The sequence below is a fragment of the Aquarana catesbeiana genome, linkage group LG03, assembly GCF_042186555.1.
Source record: "Aquarana catesbeiana isolate 2022-GZ linkage group LG03, ASM4218655v1, whole genome shotgun sequence".
Taxonomy (NCBI): domain Eukaryota; kingdom Metazoa; phylum Chordata; class Amphibia; order Anura; family Ranidae; genus Aquarana; species Aquarana catesbeiana.
Window position 1 is genome coordinate 579,389,671 of NC_133326.1, and position 15,169 is coordinate 579,404,839.

At 43.7% G+C, this 15,169-nt stretch overlaps 1 protein-coding gene across 1 annotated transcript in view; it reads right to left on the reverse strand.

Annotated features, from left to right (window-relative positions):
* Positions 1-13,202, reverse strand: part of RAD51AP1 (RAD51 associated protein 1) — a 34,386-nt gene extending 21,184 nt beyond the window's left edge. Inside the window, exons 1-3 of the mRNA XM_073621974.1 lie at positions 13,063-13,202; positions 10,752-10,801; positions 6,639-6,768 (exon numbers count right to left, since the gene is read on the reverse strand). Of these exons, the coding sequence (XP_073478075.1) occupies positions 6,639-6,768; positions 10,752-10,801; positions 13,063-13,166 (284 nt within the window). The 5' untranslated portion in view covers positions 13,167-13,202. The remainder of the gene's footprint in view (positions 1-6,638; positions 6,769-10,751; positions 10,802-13,062) is intronic.
* Between the last annotated feature and the right edge of the window lie 1,967 nt (positions 13,203-15,169).

A 15,169-nucleotide genomic window follows, 5' to 3' on the forward strand; every position in this document is an offset into this window, starting at 1 on the left:
TGAAAGAAAAAACAAAAACAAAAAAACATTAAATATTGTAAAAAAATTCATCTATAAAAATAAAAAACCACTGACATCATCCACTGCCACATATCCCCACCTCCCAACCCCTTCCCCAGAAGCACTGTGAAAAAAGTATTTAAAAAAAAAATGAAAAAAAAAATTTATCATAAAAAAATAAACAAAATTGTGAAGAAAAAAAAAAAAAAAAAAAGATAAAAATAATAATAAAACAAAAAGCTGACACTGTCCACTGCTCTGCTGACACTGTCCACTACCCCCTGCCCCTCCCAATCATTGTAAAAACAAAAAAAAAATACAAAAAGAAAAATTGTAAAAAATCATTTAAAAAAAAAGAATTGTAAAAAAATTATAAAAATAAAAAAAAATTCTGGCACTGTCCATTGCTCTAGTGACACTGTCCACTGCCCCCCAAAAAGCATTTTGAAAAAAACAAACAAAAAAAAAGACAAAAACAAACTAAAAAACAAAAAAATTGTAAAAAAATAATAAAAATAAAGAACTACTGACACCATCCTGCACATACTACCCATCAATGTACACTCCACACTCACGTGCCCATCATAGCCACCTACATACACTCTGCACTCCCCTCCTGCACAAACTACCCAGCTCCATACACTCCATACTCCACTTCTGCACATAATACCAATTGTCGTACATTCCGCACTGTACATTCCCTATTTAACAAGACTGCATTCTGCACTATGCAAGTCATCTCGGACTCAATTAAACCACACCCCATTTAAGCCATGCCCAAAATGTAGCACACTTTAAGCCACGCCCACAAGTAACAATTATTTTCATAATAATGATCTTCCTCAACTGCACTTTTAGCGTTACTTACAATTCTACTTCCTCTTCCTTTCTCTGTTGGGGTCCCCCAAGGTTCTGTTCTTGGACCTCTCCTATTTTCAATCTACACCTCCTCTCTGGGTCAGCTGATATCCTCCCATGGCTTCCAATACCATCTCTACACTGACGACACCCAAATCTATTTCTCTACCCCTCAGCTGACCCCCTCCGTCTCCTCACATATCACTAATTTACTAACAGATATATCAGTCTGGATGTCACACCACTCCCTCAAACTCAATCTATCCAAAACCGAACTTATAATTTTTCCTCCACCACATGCACCTCCCCCTGATCTCTCTGTCAAAATCGATGGCACAACTATAAGCCCATCCCTGCATGCCAAGGTCCTAGGTGTAGTTCTGGACTCTGAACTCTCCTTTCAGCCCCATGTCCAATCGCTGTCCAAATCTTGCCACCTCAACCTCCACAACATCTCCAAAATACGCCCCTTTCTAACCAATGACACAACAAAGCTCTTAATTCACTCTCTGGTCATCTCTCGCCTCGACTACTGCAACTCCCTCCTCATTGGCTTACCTTTACATAGTCTATCTCCCTTTCAATCCATCATGAATGCAGCTGCCAGACTTATCCACCTTACCAATCGCTCTGTGTCTGCTACTCCTCTCTGTCAATCCCACCACTGGCTTCCGCTCACCCAACAAATTAAATTCAAAATACTAACAACTTAAAAATAGAACGAACGAAGATCTAAAAAATAGAACGAACGAAGATCTAAAAAATAGAACGAACGAAGATCTAAAAAATAGAACGAACGAAGATCTAAAAATAGAACGAACGAAGATCTAAAAATAGAACTAGGATCTTAAAATATAGCTCAATGTATTTGGAGCAGGGTCTAAAAATAGAACGAGGATCTAAACATAGAACAAAGATCTAAAAATGGAACGAAGATCTAAAAATGGAACGAAGATCTAAAAATGGACCGAAGATCTAAAAATGGACCGAAGATCTAAAAATGGACCAAAGATCTAAAAATAGACCAAAGATCTAAAAATAGACCAAAGATCTAAAAATAGACCAAAGATCTAAAAATAGACCAAAGATCTAAAAATAGACCAAAGTGTTTGGACCAGGATCTAAAAATAGAACGAGTATCTAAAAATAGAACAAAGATCTAAAAATAGAACGAAGATTTAAAAATAGAATGAGGATCTAAAAATAGATCAAAGTGTTTGGACCAGGATCTTCTAAAATAGAACGGGGAACTAAAAATAGAACGAAGATCTAAAAATAGATCTAAAAACAGAACTAGGATCTAAAAATAAAACGAGGATCTAAAAATAGATCAAAGTGTTTGGACCAGGATTTAAAAATAGAACGAGGATCTAAAGATAGATGGAACTGTTTGATCTATTTTTAGATCCTGGTCCAAACAGTTGTGAGTAGGGCTACAAATAACAAATATTTTTATAATCAATTAGTTGGCTGATTACTGTTTATCGAATAAAAACCTAAAAGAAAAGTGTGGTGTGCAATTTACTTAATATGTAAAGTTAAAAGAAAACTCATTATTCTTGAATATTTATATGCAGTGGTAAATATAAATAACCAGCTATATGGGGGAAAAAAAAAATAAGATACTGTTTTGCAGATTTACAGACAAGACTGTAATATGTATCCTATATCATATACAGTGCTGATTTCCTAAACAGTGTTCCTGATTTTTTATTTTAATTTTCCAATGTGGCTGAATTAAAACAATTCTGCAAAGAAGAGTACACTGTACAGCGATGTGAAAAACTAATTGCCAGTTTTCGCAAAAGCTTTATTGCAGTTGTTGCCAAGGGTGGCACAACCAGTTATAGGTTTAGGGCGCAATTACTTTTTCACATAGGGCCGGGCAGGTTTGTGCGGCTTATTTACCTTAATAAATGAAATCATCATTAAGAAACTGCATTTTGTATTTGCTCAGGTTATCTTTGTGTAATATTAAAATTTGTTTGATGATCTGAATCATTTATCAGGAAGGGGAAAATATATAAATATACCCAGAAGTAGGATATGCAGGGATATTTTAACTGGGAGTAGACATTAAGCTACATGAAGGGTGGGTGGGATAAATCTTTTAGATTACAGCAGTAGCATTTTTAAATGCATAATACTAGTAAACATTTACTTTCAATTTAAAGTGGTTGTAAAGGTAGAAGGTTTGTTTATCTTAATGCATTCTATGCATTAAGATAAAAAGCCTTCTGTGTGCAGCAGCCCCCTCAGCACCAGCACCTCCCAACACTTACCAGCGATGTCCACAAGTTTCTCAGCCATCCGATACTATCCTTCCCGATTGGCTGAGACACAGCAGCGGCGCCTTTGGCTCCCACTGCTGTCAATAAAGGTCAGTTAGCCAACCAGGGGAGAGAGGGGCGGGGCCTGGTTGGGGCTTCGTGTCTGAATGGACACAGGGAGCTGTGATTCAGCTTGGGTGCCCCCATAGCAAGCGCTTGCTGGGGCGCTGAACAGGAGGGGGGAGCCAAGAGCGCAGAAGAGGAGGATCTGGGCTGCTCTGTGCAAATTCACTGCAACAGAGCAGGTAAGTATAACATGTTTATTATTTTTATAGGAAAAAAACCGAGACTTTACAATCACTTTAATTGTAAGAGCCCTTTCACACTGGGGCGGGGGCGGCGGTAAAACGCCGCTATTATTAGCAGCGTTTTACCGTCGCTATGCGGCCGCTAGCGGGGCGGTTTTACCCCCCGCTAGCAGCCGAGAAAGGGTTAAATACCACCGCAAAGCGCCTCTGCAGAGGCACTTTGCCGGCGGTATAGCCGCGCCGTCCCATTGATTTCAATGGGCAGGAGCGGTAAAGGAGCGGTATACACACCGCTCCTTCACCGCTCCGAAGATGCTGATGGCAGGACTTTTTTTACCGTCCTGCCAGCGCATCGCTCCAGTGTGAAAGCCCTCAGGGCTTTCACACCTAAATGAAAGTAGCGGCACTTTCGGGTCGGTTTGCAGGCGCTATTATTAGCGCAATAGCGCCTGCAAACCGTCCCAGTGTGAAAGGGCTCATATGCCTTAATTTACAGTACTGTGAAAAAACATTTGCCCCTTCCTAATTTATTTTTTTTTTTTTGCATGTTTGTCACATTTAATTATGATTTGGATCAGGAGGTCTCCAAACGTTCTAAACTAAGGGCCAGTTTACTATCCTTAAGACTTGGGGGGGGGGGGGGGGGGGGGGGGCGGTCTGTGGTCAGTGGGAGGGACAGCACCCCATCACTGGTGTCAGTGGGAGGGACAGCACCCCATCACTGGTGTCAGTGGGAGGGACAGCACCCCATCACTGGTGTCAGTGGGAGGGACAGCACCCCATCACTGGTGTCAGTTGTGGATGGAACAGTGGCCCAAGGGCCAGATAGAGGCAAGCAAAGGGCTGCATCTGGCCCCAGGGCCGCAGTTTGGAGACCATTAATTAAGATCACCAAACAAATTGTAATATTACACAAAGATTGCCCTAGTAAATACAAAATTATTTCAATTATGAAGAGAAAAAACTGTCCAAACCTGCCAGGCCCTACGTGAAAAAGTAATTGCCCCCTAAATTCCCTGCTGCATAACCCAAGTGTGCTTCAGCTTGAGGTCACGAACTGACAGCATTCTCCTTCAGGATTTTCTGGTAGAGCACAGAATTCATGGTTCCATCAATTATGGCAAGTCATCCAGGTCCTGAAGCTGCAAAGCAGCCCCAGACCATCACACAACCACCACGTTTGACTGTTGGCATGATGTTCTTTTTATGAAATGCTGTGTTAGTTTTACACCAGATGTAACAGGACGCACACCTTCCAAAAAGTTCAACTTTTGTCTCATCAGTCCCCAGAATATTTAGCCAAATGTCTTGGGGATAAAGAAGATGTTTTTTGGAAAATGTGAGACGAGCCCTTGTGTTCTTTTTGATCAGCAGTGGCTTTCGCCTTGAAACTCTCCCATGGGTGCCATTTTTGCCCAGCTTCTTTCTTATTGTTGAATCATGAACACTGACCTTAAAGGGGTTATAAACCCTCAAGGGTTTTCACCTTAATGCATTCTATGCACTAAGGTGATAAACCTTCTGTAGTGCAGAAGCCCCCCCAGAGCTCCCCCTTTTATTTACCTAAACCCGATCTTTCCAACAAGGGGGACAAGAAGAGCAGCTCCAGCCGGGGCCTCATTGGATAGATTGATAGCAGCAGGAACCATTGGCTCCCGCTGCTGTCAATCAAATCCAGTGACATGGGAGTCGGTGGCGGGGCCAAGTCCTGCTGTCTGTGTCAATGGATGCAGCAGCGGGACTCAGGAGCGTGCCCGCACGAGTGCCCCCATGGAATGCAGCCCTCTGTGGGGGCACTCAAGAAGAGGAGGAGCCAGGAGCGCCACTGGGGGACCCCAGAAGAGAAGGATTGGAGCCACTCTGTACAAAACCCTTGCACAGAGGAGGTAAGTATAACATGTTTGTTATTTAAAAAAAAAAAACCTTTACAACCCCTTTAACTGAGGCAAGTGAGGCCTGCAGTTCTTTAGGGGTTGTTCTGGGTTCTATTATGACCTTTTTGATGGGTAATCATTGTGCTCTTGGAGTAATTTTGATAGGCCAGCCACTCCTGGGAAGGTTCACCACTGCTTTCTCCATTTGTGGATAATCGCTTTCACCATAGTTTGCTGGAGATCCAAAGCCTAAAGCCTCGTACATACGCTTAGATTTTCGGACGATTGAACGTCCGTTTTTTTGTGTCATGCTAGTCTCATGTCGAAAGTGAAGAGGTTACTAACAATACGAAAATTTTCGTACGGCAGAATACAACGTCAGAAGTGACGCAATGTGTTGAATAGTTTTGTATGTATTCTTTCATTTCTGAGCATGCGTAGTCTTGCTCTTACGATTTTTTTCGTACAAAAACAGTATTAATGAAACGAAAATCAGACGTTGAGTTCACATCCGTCGTACGAATTTTTCCATACAATTTTCGTATCGTGTGTACGGGGCCTTTAGAAATGGCTTTGTAACCCTCTCCAGACTGATACATGTCAATTACTTTGCTTCTCAAATGTTCTTGAAATTCTTTAGATTGCGGCATGATGTGTTGCTTTTTGAGATCTTTTAGCATGCATCACTTTGTCAGACAGCTTCTATTTAAGCGATTTCTTGATTAAATAGGTCTAGCAGTAATCAGGCCTTGGTGTGGCAACTGAAATTTTGTTGGTTACAGAAGGTCTTCTACTCTAATGCATAGAATGCATTAAGGTAAAAAAAAAAAAAAAAAAAAAAAAAAACACAAACGTCTGCCTTTAAAATCACTTTAAAATACTTCCTTCTCCTGCCCAGGACTGCATGTCCCATGAAGCATTGCTATTCACATGTGCTCAGGCCCTTACTGACATGTATGGATGGTGTACTGAGCTGTATTGTGCTGCACTGTGTATTCTGACATGTATGGACGATGTACTGAGCTATATGTGTGCTGTAATGTTTATACTAAACATGTGAACAATGTTGCCAAGTGTCAGAACTGTCAGAAAATCTCCTTATTTGCTGTTCATGTCAATACAGCCTAAAGCATCAGATTAGAATGTCGGGAGGTGCCTCCAAGTACGATTTACAACCTAAAATACAGACAAATGGCTGTCTGCTGGGTAGCCTGGGGTAAAAGACAAACATAAGATATCCCATAGAAGTGCCTTTCAGTACTGCTGAAATTGTCTACCTGGATGCTGGGACTTCCCCATCCCATGATGTGTATATGACAAGAACTTACCTTTTACCCTGTGAATTTATAGGGGACGAGGTCTCCTCTGTAGGTTTTTTTGTGGATTTTTCTTTTTTCTCTTTCTTTGTTTCCACCCGAGACTTTTTACTAACAGGTACGGAGCAGGCGAAATCCTCATCTGTTTAAAAAAAAAACAAAAGTAAATACATATACACGTATTTCCTGCTTATTATTTTCAGGCAGGATTGATAGCACAGCTCCACATTTTCCCCCCCCACCTTTAATATACACACCACCATTTAAAGGACAGTTTCACCTTAAAGTGTATCTTCGGTCAAAATGTAAAGTTGTATATTTATTTCAGCATTGAATTTCAATTATTTCTGGTCTATTCATGTGAATGATCCTGAAGTTTGTAAACTTACTTTGTGAAGATCCCCACACATTTACTTCCTTGAACTCACTGACATGCATTCACTCTGCCATCTGAGTAGGCACTATCGTGTCACACATTTCACAGACAGGCTGAGCCAGGTGCCGGTCAGGCATCTGGGAGGATCACGACATTAAAGTCGAGATCCCTTCAGAGCCTGGACCAGCTGAGTGACAGGAGTGCAGAACGAAGTGTACTCCTGTGACCCACAGGATAAGTAGGGCCAAAAGAGCAACACCACAACTAGCAACGGATGCTTCGCTTGGTAGCGCCTTTCTGTTGCCCCAGCACTAGCCCAAGGCAAACACCTGCATGAGGACTGCAGAGGAAGGTGATGTTGACACACATCCCCTCCCTCTGCATTCAGTGCTTGCCTCGGCCAAGTGCTGACAAAAGAGACAGATGTTACAGAGCAAAGCAGCTGTGGTGTCAGACAGCCATGTACCAAGGGGGGCCCCCTGTCCAACATCGCAACTAATGATTTAGAAAATAAAAACTACTTTGTACTAGAGCTGCACGATTCTGCAATTTTTTTGCTTAGAATAAAGATCACGATTCTCTCAAGATTTTCGGGGTAACATTATCTTTCACATTATACAGAAAAATTGGGCTAACTTTACGGTTTAGTTTTTTTTCCTAGAAAATTGCTTTTGAAAGACCGCTGCACAAATACAGTGTGACATACAATATTGCAACGCTCTCCATTTTATTTTCTAGGTTCTCTGCTATAATATATATATATATAGGTTGTCCCGATACCGAGCATTTGCCCGAGTACAAAGCTGCACCAATCACCGCTGACTGTCCTGTATGCTCCTTCAGTCCCCCTCTGTTCTGCTGCTGTCCCCCTCCGTACTTCTCCTTTCTGTCCCCCTCCCTTCTCCTCCTTTCTGTCCCCCTCCGCTCTCCTCCTTTCTGTCCCCCTCCGCTCTCCTCCTTTCTGTCCCCCTCCGTTCTGTCCCCCTCCTTTCTGTCCCCCTCCTTTCTGTCCCCCTCCTTTCTGTCCCCCTCCTTTCTGTCCCCCTCCGTTCTGTCCCCCTCCGTTCTGTCCCCCTCCGTTCTGTCCCCCTCCGTTCTGTCCCCCTCCGTTCTCCTCCTCCTTTCTGTCCCCCTCCGTTCTCCTCCTCCTTTCTGTCCCCCTCCGTTCTCCTCCTCCTTTCTGTCCCCCTCCGCTCTCCTCCTTTCTGTCCCCCTCTGTTCTGTCCCCCTCCGCTCTGTCCCCCTTTCTGTCCCCCTCCGTTCTGTCCCCCTCCGTTCTCCTCCTTTCTGTCCCCCTCCGTTCTCCTCCTTTCTGTCCCCCTCCGTTCTCCTCCTTTCTGTCCCCCTCCGTTCTCCTCCTTTCTGTCCCCCTCCGTTCTCCTCCTTTCTGTCCCCCTCCGTTCTCCTCCTTTCTGTCCCCCTCCGTTCTCCTCCTTTCTGTCCCCCTCCGTTCTCCTCCTTTCTGTCCCCCTCCGTTCTCCTCCTTTCTGTCCCCCTCCGTTCTCCTCCTTTCTGTCCCCCTCCGTTCTCCTCCTTTCTGTCCCCCTCCGTTCTCCTCCTTTCTGTCCCCCTCCGTTCTCCTCCTTTCTGTCCCCCTCCGTTCTCCTCCTTTCTGTCCCCCTCCGTTCTCCTCCTTTCTGTCCCCCTCCGTTCTCCTCCTTTCTGTCCCCCTCCGTTCTCCTCCTTTCTGTCCCCTCCGTTCTCCTCCTTTCTGTCCCCCTCCGTTCTCCTCCTTTCTGTCCCCCTCCGTTCTCCTCCTTTCTGTCCCCCTCCGTTCTCCTCCTTTCTGTCCCCCTCCGTTCTCCTCCTTTCTGTCCCCCTCCGTTCTCCTCCTTTCTGTCCCCCTCCGTTCTCCTCCTTTCTGTCCCCCTCCGTTCTCCTCCTTTCTGTCCCCCTCCGTTCTCCTCCTTTCTGTCCCCCTCCGTTCTCCTCCTTTCTGTCCCCCTCCATTCTCCTCCTTTCTGTCCCCCTCCGTTCTCCTCCTTTCTGTCCCCCTCCGTTCTCCTCCTTTCTGTCCCCTTCCGTTCTCCTCCTTTCTGTCCCCTTCCGTTCTCCTCCTTTCTGTCCCCTTCCGTTCTCCTCCTTTCTGTCCCCTTCCGTTCTCCTCCTTTCTGTCCCCTTCCGTTCTCCTCCTTTCTGTCCCCTTCCGTTCTCCTCCTTTCTGTCCCCTTCCGTTCTCCTCCTTTCTGTCCCCTTCCGTTCTCCTCCTTTCTGTCCCCTTCCGTTCTCCTCCTTTCTGTCCCCTTCCGTTCTCCTCCTTTCTGTCCCCTTCCATTCTCCTCCTTTCTGTCCCCCTCCATTCTCCTCCTCTGCCCCCTCGATCTTTCAGGATGGAGAGCGGAGATAGGAGCCAGTAAATCTGGCTCCTTCCTTTTGCGAATGAACAGTCAGTGATAACTGACTCTGTCCATTCACATAACTGAAACATCGTAACCTGTGATTACAATGTCTCAGTTTATGAATGGAGAGGTGCCTCTGTCTCATCTCCATTCATTTTCAGTGCAGCTGAGGCTGCTGAGAAGGGGACTGGGAAACATGTGTCCTCAGTCCCTTTCCCTGTCTCAAAGGGGAGATGTCAGGGGTCTGTTAATATCTTACCAAAGCCCCCCAACAGGGCTAATAATAATAATAATAATAATAATAATAATAATAATAATAAAAAAAAAAAAAAAAAAGAAGAATTGCAATAAATAATAAAAAGAAATTGTAAAAAATAAAATAAAAAACACACTGACACTGTCCGCTCCCCCCCCCCCCCTTTATAAAAAGAACGCATTGTAAAAAACACATAAAATAAATTGTAAAAAAATAATTAAAAAAAAAATAATTGTAAAAAATAAAATTGTAAAAACAAAAACCACTGACACACGTGCCACTATCACATGACATTAAAAAAAAAGTATCTGTAATCGGTATCGGCGAGTACTTGTAAAAGAGTATCGGTACTTGTACTTGTGTGTACTTGTGTCTTAAAAAAGTGGTATCGGGACAACCCTAATTAATATCTATATATATAATGTTTGGGGATTCTAAGTAATTTTCTAGCAAAAAATACTGATTTTAACTTGTAAATAAGTGTCAAAAAAAGGTTTAGTCTTTAAAGCGGAGGTCCCCAAAAAAAATAAAAATAAAAAAACCAGCAGCTACACATACTGCAGCTGCTGGCTTTTAATAATAGGACGTACCTGTCCTGGAGTCCAGCGATGTCGGCACCGCAGCTGACGTTTCCATCAGCTGTCGAGTGCTGCCGCAGCTAAACGGTACCTGGCAGTGTAGCATTTCGACTGCACGCTGGGAACCCTACTGCGACAGGGGAAGGAGGAGAGAGGAGGAGGGAGCCCCAGCCGTGACGTCAATAGCCGCAGCTGAGGCTCCCGGAATTGGGAAAGGATACCACTTTTGGGTGGAACTCCGCTTTAAGTTAAATTGCCTTCATTTACAGACGGAAGTTCATTCCTTTGATCTAAAAGAACCAAGATAGATACACTGTTTATCTTTATTGCTGTTGATAAACATTTGCCGGCTGAGTTTTTTTCTTCTTTTGACATGAATCAGGGAAATGCTGTATTAAGATCGTGAGGGGGGGTTGAATCGCGATAACAATTTTTTAATGATTAATCATGCAGCTCTACTATGTACCATCAGGAACTAAACAATGTAAAAAAAAAAAAAAATAGTAAGAATCTTACTTTAAGCTTGTTTATTTAGTTCTATCAGAGGAAAAAAGGTAAAGGGCATAGCCAACTTACCATCATTTTCTAGATCTAAAAACTGAGAGTAATCAACTGATTTCTTATTCCTGAGAAAGATAAAAAAAAAAAAAAAAAACACATAGCAATCCAGAATTAAAGAGAGTCAACACAGCAAGGATTATAAAATAAGTCTATACAATGAAAACATGAAAACCTAACTCCAGTCAAAACTTTTTTCTTTCTGGAAAGAGTAAAGGTTAGAATCCCTGTAAGGTTTCCAGTACTGTCTGTGTCACCACTGAGATTTTCTCAGATTTCCTGCTTTGTATCACATCTGTTAGCAAGTATGGCAGGGCTTTAGTTGAAGCAAACATACATGGTTCATAATTGTTTATTCCTATGGTTTACATTGTCTGGCTCCTCCTGCCTACCACCCCTTTTTTCTAGTCTGTCCATACTCTCTACCAGCTACTTTGTCCAGCCTGCCCCTCTTGCTTACCATCTTCATTGTCCAGCCTGCTCATCTCGTCTACAATCTCTGCTGCAAAGCCTTCCTGCCTGCAGCTTTGTTGTCCAAAATGCCCCTCCTGATGAAAGGGAGGATATCACAAAAACATGTCCTTGCACGGCACTAGATTAAGGTGCGACAACATTCTGCAGGGTGGGATCAAGCCTGACAGCAGCCGGTATTGGTTCTCCTCCTGGATAGAGTTCCCATAAACATCGGGAGGATTTCACTACTCTCCCTGATCAGGACTGAGCGGGACTGACAGGATCCACACTGACAAAGATCATGTTGTGCTGCTGAAGGCTTTTCCTCAAGCCTTCCCCTGCTTGTGAGTGCAATGTATTAAGTGAGTTTTAATAAAATGTCACTGTTTTTCCTTACTGCAGTTAAAGGCTTCCCTTGCACCGGTTTCTTTCTTTTGTCCAAACCACCCCTCCTGCCAATCATCTCTATTATCCAGCCCACCCCTCCCATTTACCAGCTACATTGTCCAGCCTGTGCCTTCTGCCTACCAGCTACATTGTGTAGCCCGCCTCTCCTGCCCACCAGCTTGATTGGAAAAGGCTGGCTAGACAATCAATGTACCCAGGCATCCTGGGGTGCCTTGGCAAAATAGCTAAAAATTGTTCATAAACTGTATACAAGACAACAGCAGGATCAATCCTGCCTTTTTGTTACACAAAGCCACAGGTTTTCATTGTGCACCATTACAGCCTTCTAGCCACTGGCATCCATACTGACGTCATTGCTTTTTTTATAAGGAGGACGTCAGGCACCTGCACATGTCTAGCCGGCTCCTTCTGCCCACCACCTCCAATGTCTAGCCGGCTCCTTCTGCCCACCACCTCCAATGTCTAGCCGGCTCCTTCTGCCCACCACCTCCAATGTCTAGCCGGCTCCTTCTGCCCACCACCTCCAATGTCTAGCCGGCTCCTTCTGCCCACCACCTCCAATGTCTAGCCGGCTCCTTCTGCCCACCACCTCCAATGTCTAGCCGGCTCCTTCTGCCCACCACCTCCAATGTCTAGCCGGCTCCTTCTGCCCACCACCTCCAATGTCTAGCCGGCTCCTTCTGCCCACCACCTCCAATGTCTAGCCGGCTCTTTCTGCCCACCACCTCCAATGTCTAGCCGGCTCCTTCTGCCCACCATCTCCAATGTCTAGCCGACTCCTTCTGCCCACCATCTCCAATGTCTAGCCTGCTCCTTCTGCTAGGGTTGCCACCTCATCCCTTTAAACCCAAACACATATGAATTACATAGGTTCTGTGGCTGATGAAGGTGGTAATAAAATTCACTTGGTGCCTTATCTGCATTGAATTAGTCACAGAACCTGTGTAATTCATATGCATTTGGGTTTAAAGGGATGAGGTGGCAACCCTACCTTCTGCCTACCATCTCTGATGTCTAGCCTGCTCCTTCTTCCTACCAGCTTTGCATCCAGCCCACCTTCTCCCTGCGTTGTACTTCTCTTTTTTGGGAATGAATGCACTATCAATACATACACAATTTGTGGGGATATTATATCGTTTTGGCTTTACTGCAGCAAGGAACACCCAACATACGTGCACACTACCAGAGAGGGCAGGCGTTGTACTTTCTACAAGCTAGTCCCCTATTTTGCACACTGTCCTGTCAGGTAGAAGGATGGGGGGCTGTACAGTACATTGCAGTACTGTGCACACCTAAGTGTATTCACACACTGTACATACTCACAGAAACACTGACCTATACAAAGCTCATTCACTTCCCCATAGGCGAGGAGATGAACCTGACAGCAACAGCTCTATCCTTCCACATCTACCATTTTCCTGGATCAGCTCAGCACTCTGGGCACTCACTACCCTCCACCATCACCCACCTGGCAGGCCTGTCCATGGTGTCAGAGTACACCGATCCCTCTCTATCAAATTCAGTCCGCCAACTCAGATCAAAACAACCGCGCAATCCTCGCCCGCTGTACATTCACATCCGCACATTCGCTGGCCTCCGTCACCTTACACATTGAAATGTCTTTCTCTCATTTACTTCTAAATAACTCCAACATCATAAAAAAAAATGCAAAGTTATTATTTCTATAAGAAAAGAGCAGTCCGATCTCTTTATATACTGACTTAATCATAGCAGCAGAGCGCCGAATCTGCAAACTTAGCTCGTCTAAAGTCACGTGATGCGGCCGGGCACTGGAGCTTGTCACGTGATTGCTTTGTTATGAGAGGAGCGGAGGAGGTTCTGTGGGTTGGCTGTCCGGGAATAAGGGCGGCTTAATCCTTCTCCATAGAAATGTACGTGATGGGAAACACTCACTGCATCACAGGAATGAGCTTACCCCACAGATGATCCCTCTGGTGCTCAATCCTGCGGTCTTCGATGGCCCCTGTACACTGTGTTGTTTCTCAACCCATTGAAGGAGAAAAATGGCTTGGCTTCTAGTAGTTAACCCCTTCACAGCTAAGGGTAAAACAAATCTTAAAAGCCTAAGCACAATTTTGCAACTTTGACATGTGTTAGTAAAACCGTACATATCATCACAACTAGTTGGTGGATTCCCCTGAGGGTTGCCACCTTTTCTTCGAGCCAAACCCGAACACTTCAGCGGGGCTTGGCATTGTTTTTGTAGCATACACTATGAGAATGTAAAATACCTGGGACACCTCTGTGTGCCCTAAGGGAGTAGTAATGCGGCACACGCAGCGGGGAACAGTGGGTGTAGCCAATTGCATATAGTACAGGTGTGTGTAATGTGCAATATAGTGCAGGAGTGTGTGTGTAATGTGCAATATAGTGCAGGAGTGTGTAATGTGCAATATAGTGCAGGAGTATATAATGTACAATATAGTGCAGGCATGTGTAATGTACAATATATTGTATATAGTGCAGGAGTGTGTAATGTGCAATATAGTGTATATAGTGCAGGAGTGTGTAATGTACAATATATTGTATAATAGTGCAGGAGTATATAATGTACAATATAGTGCAGGCATGTGTAATGTACAATATATTGTATATAGTGCAGGAGTGCGTAATGTACAATATAGTGCAGGCATGTGCAATGTACAATATAGTGCAGACGTGTGTAATGTAGTATATAGTGCAGGCGTGTGTAATGTACAATATAGTGCAAGAGTGTGTAATGTACAATACAGTGTATATAGTGCAGGTGTGTGTAATGTACAATAGTGTATATAGTGCAGACGTGTGTAATGTAGTATATAGTGCAGGCGTGTGTAATGTACAATATAGTACAGGAGTGTGTAATGTACAATATAGTGTATATAGTGCAGGTGTGTGTAATGTACAATATAGTGTATATAGTGCAGGCGTGTGTAATGTACAATATAGTGTATATAGTGCAGGTGTGTGTAATGTACAATATAGTGTATATAGTGCAGGCGTGTGTAATGTACAATATAGTGTATATAGTGCAGGCATGTGTAATGTACAATGAAGTGCAGGCGTGTGTAATGTACAATATAGTGTACATAGTGCAGGCGTGTGTAATGTACAATATAGTGTATATAGTGCAGGTGGTGTGTAATGTACAATATAGTGTATATAGTGCAGGCGTGTGTAATGTACAATATAGTGTATATAGTGCAGGCATGTGTAATGTACAATGAAGTGCAGGCGTGTGTAATGTACAATATAGTGTACATAGTGCAGGCGTGTGTAATGTACAATATTAGTGTATATAGTGCAGGCGTGTGTAATGTTACAATATAGTGTATATAGTGCAGGCGGTGTGTAATGTACAATATAGTGTATATAGTGCAGGCGTGTGTAATGTACAATACAGTGTATATAGTGCAGGCGTGTGTAATGTACAATATAGTGTATATAGTGCAGGCGTGTGTAATGTACAGTATAGTGTATATAGTGCAGGCGTGTGTAATGTACAATATAGTGTATATAGTGCAGGCGTGCGTAATGTACTATATAGTGCAGGTGTGTGTAATGTACAATATAGT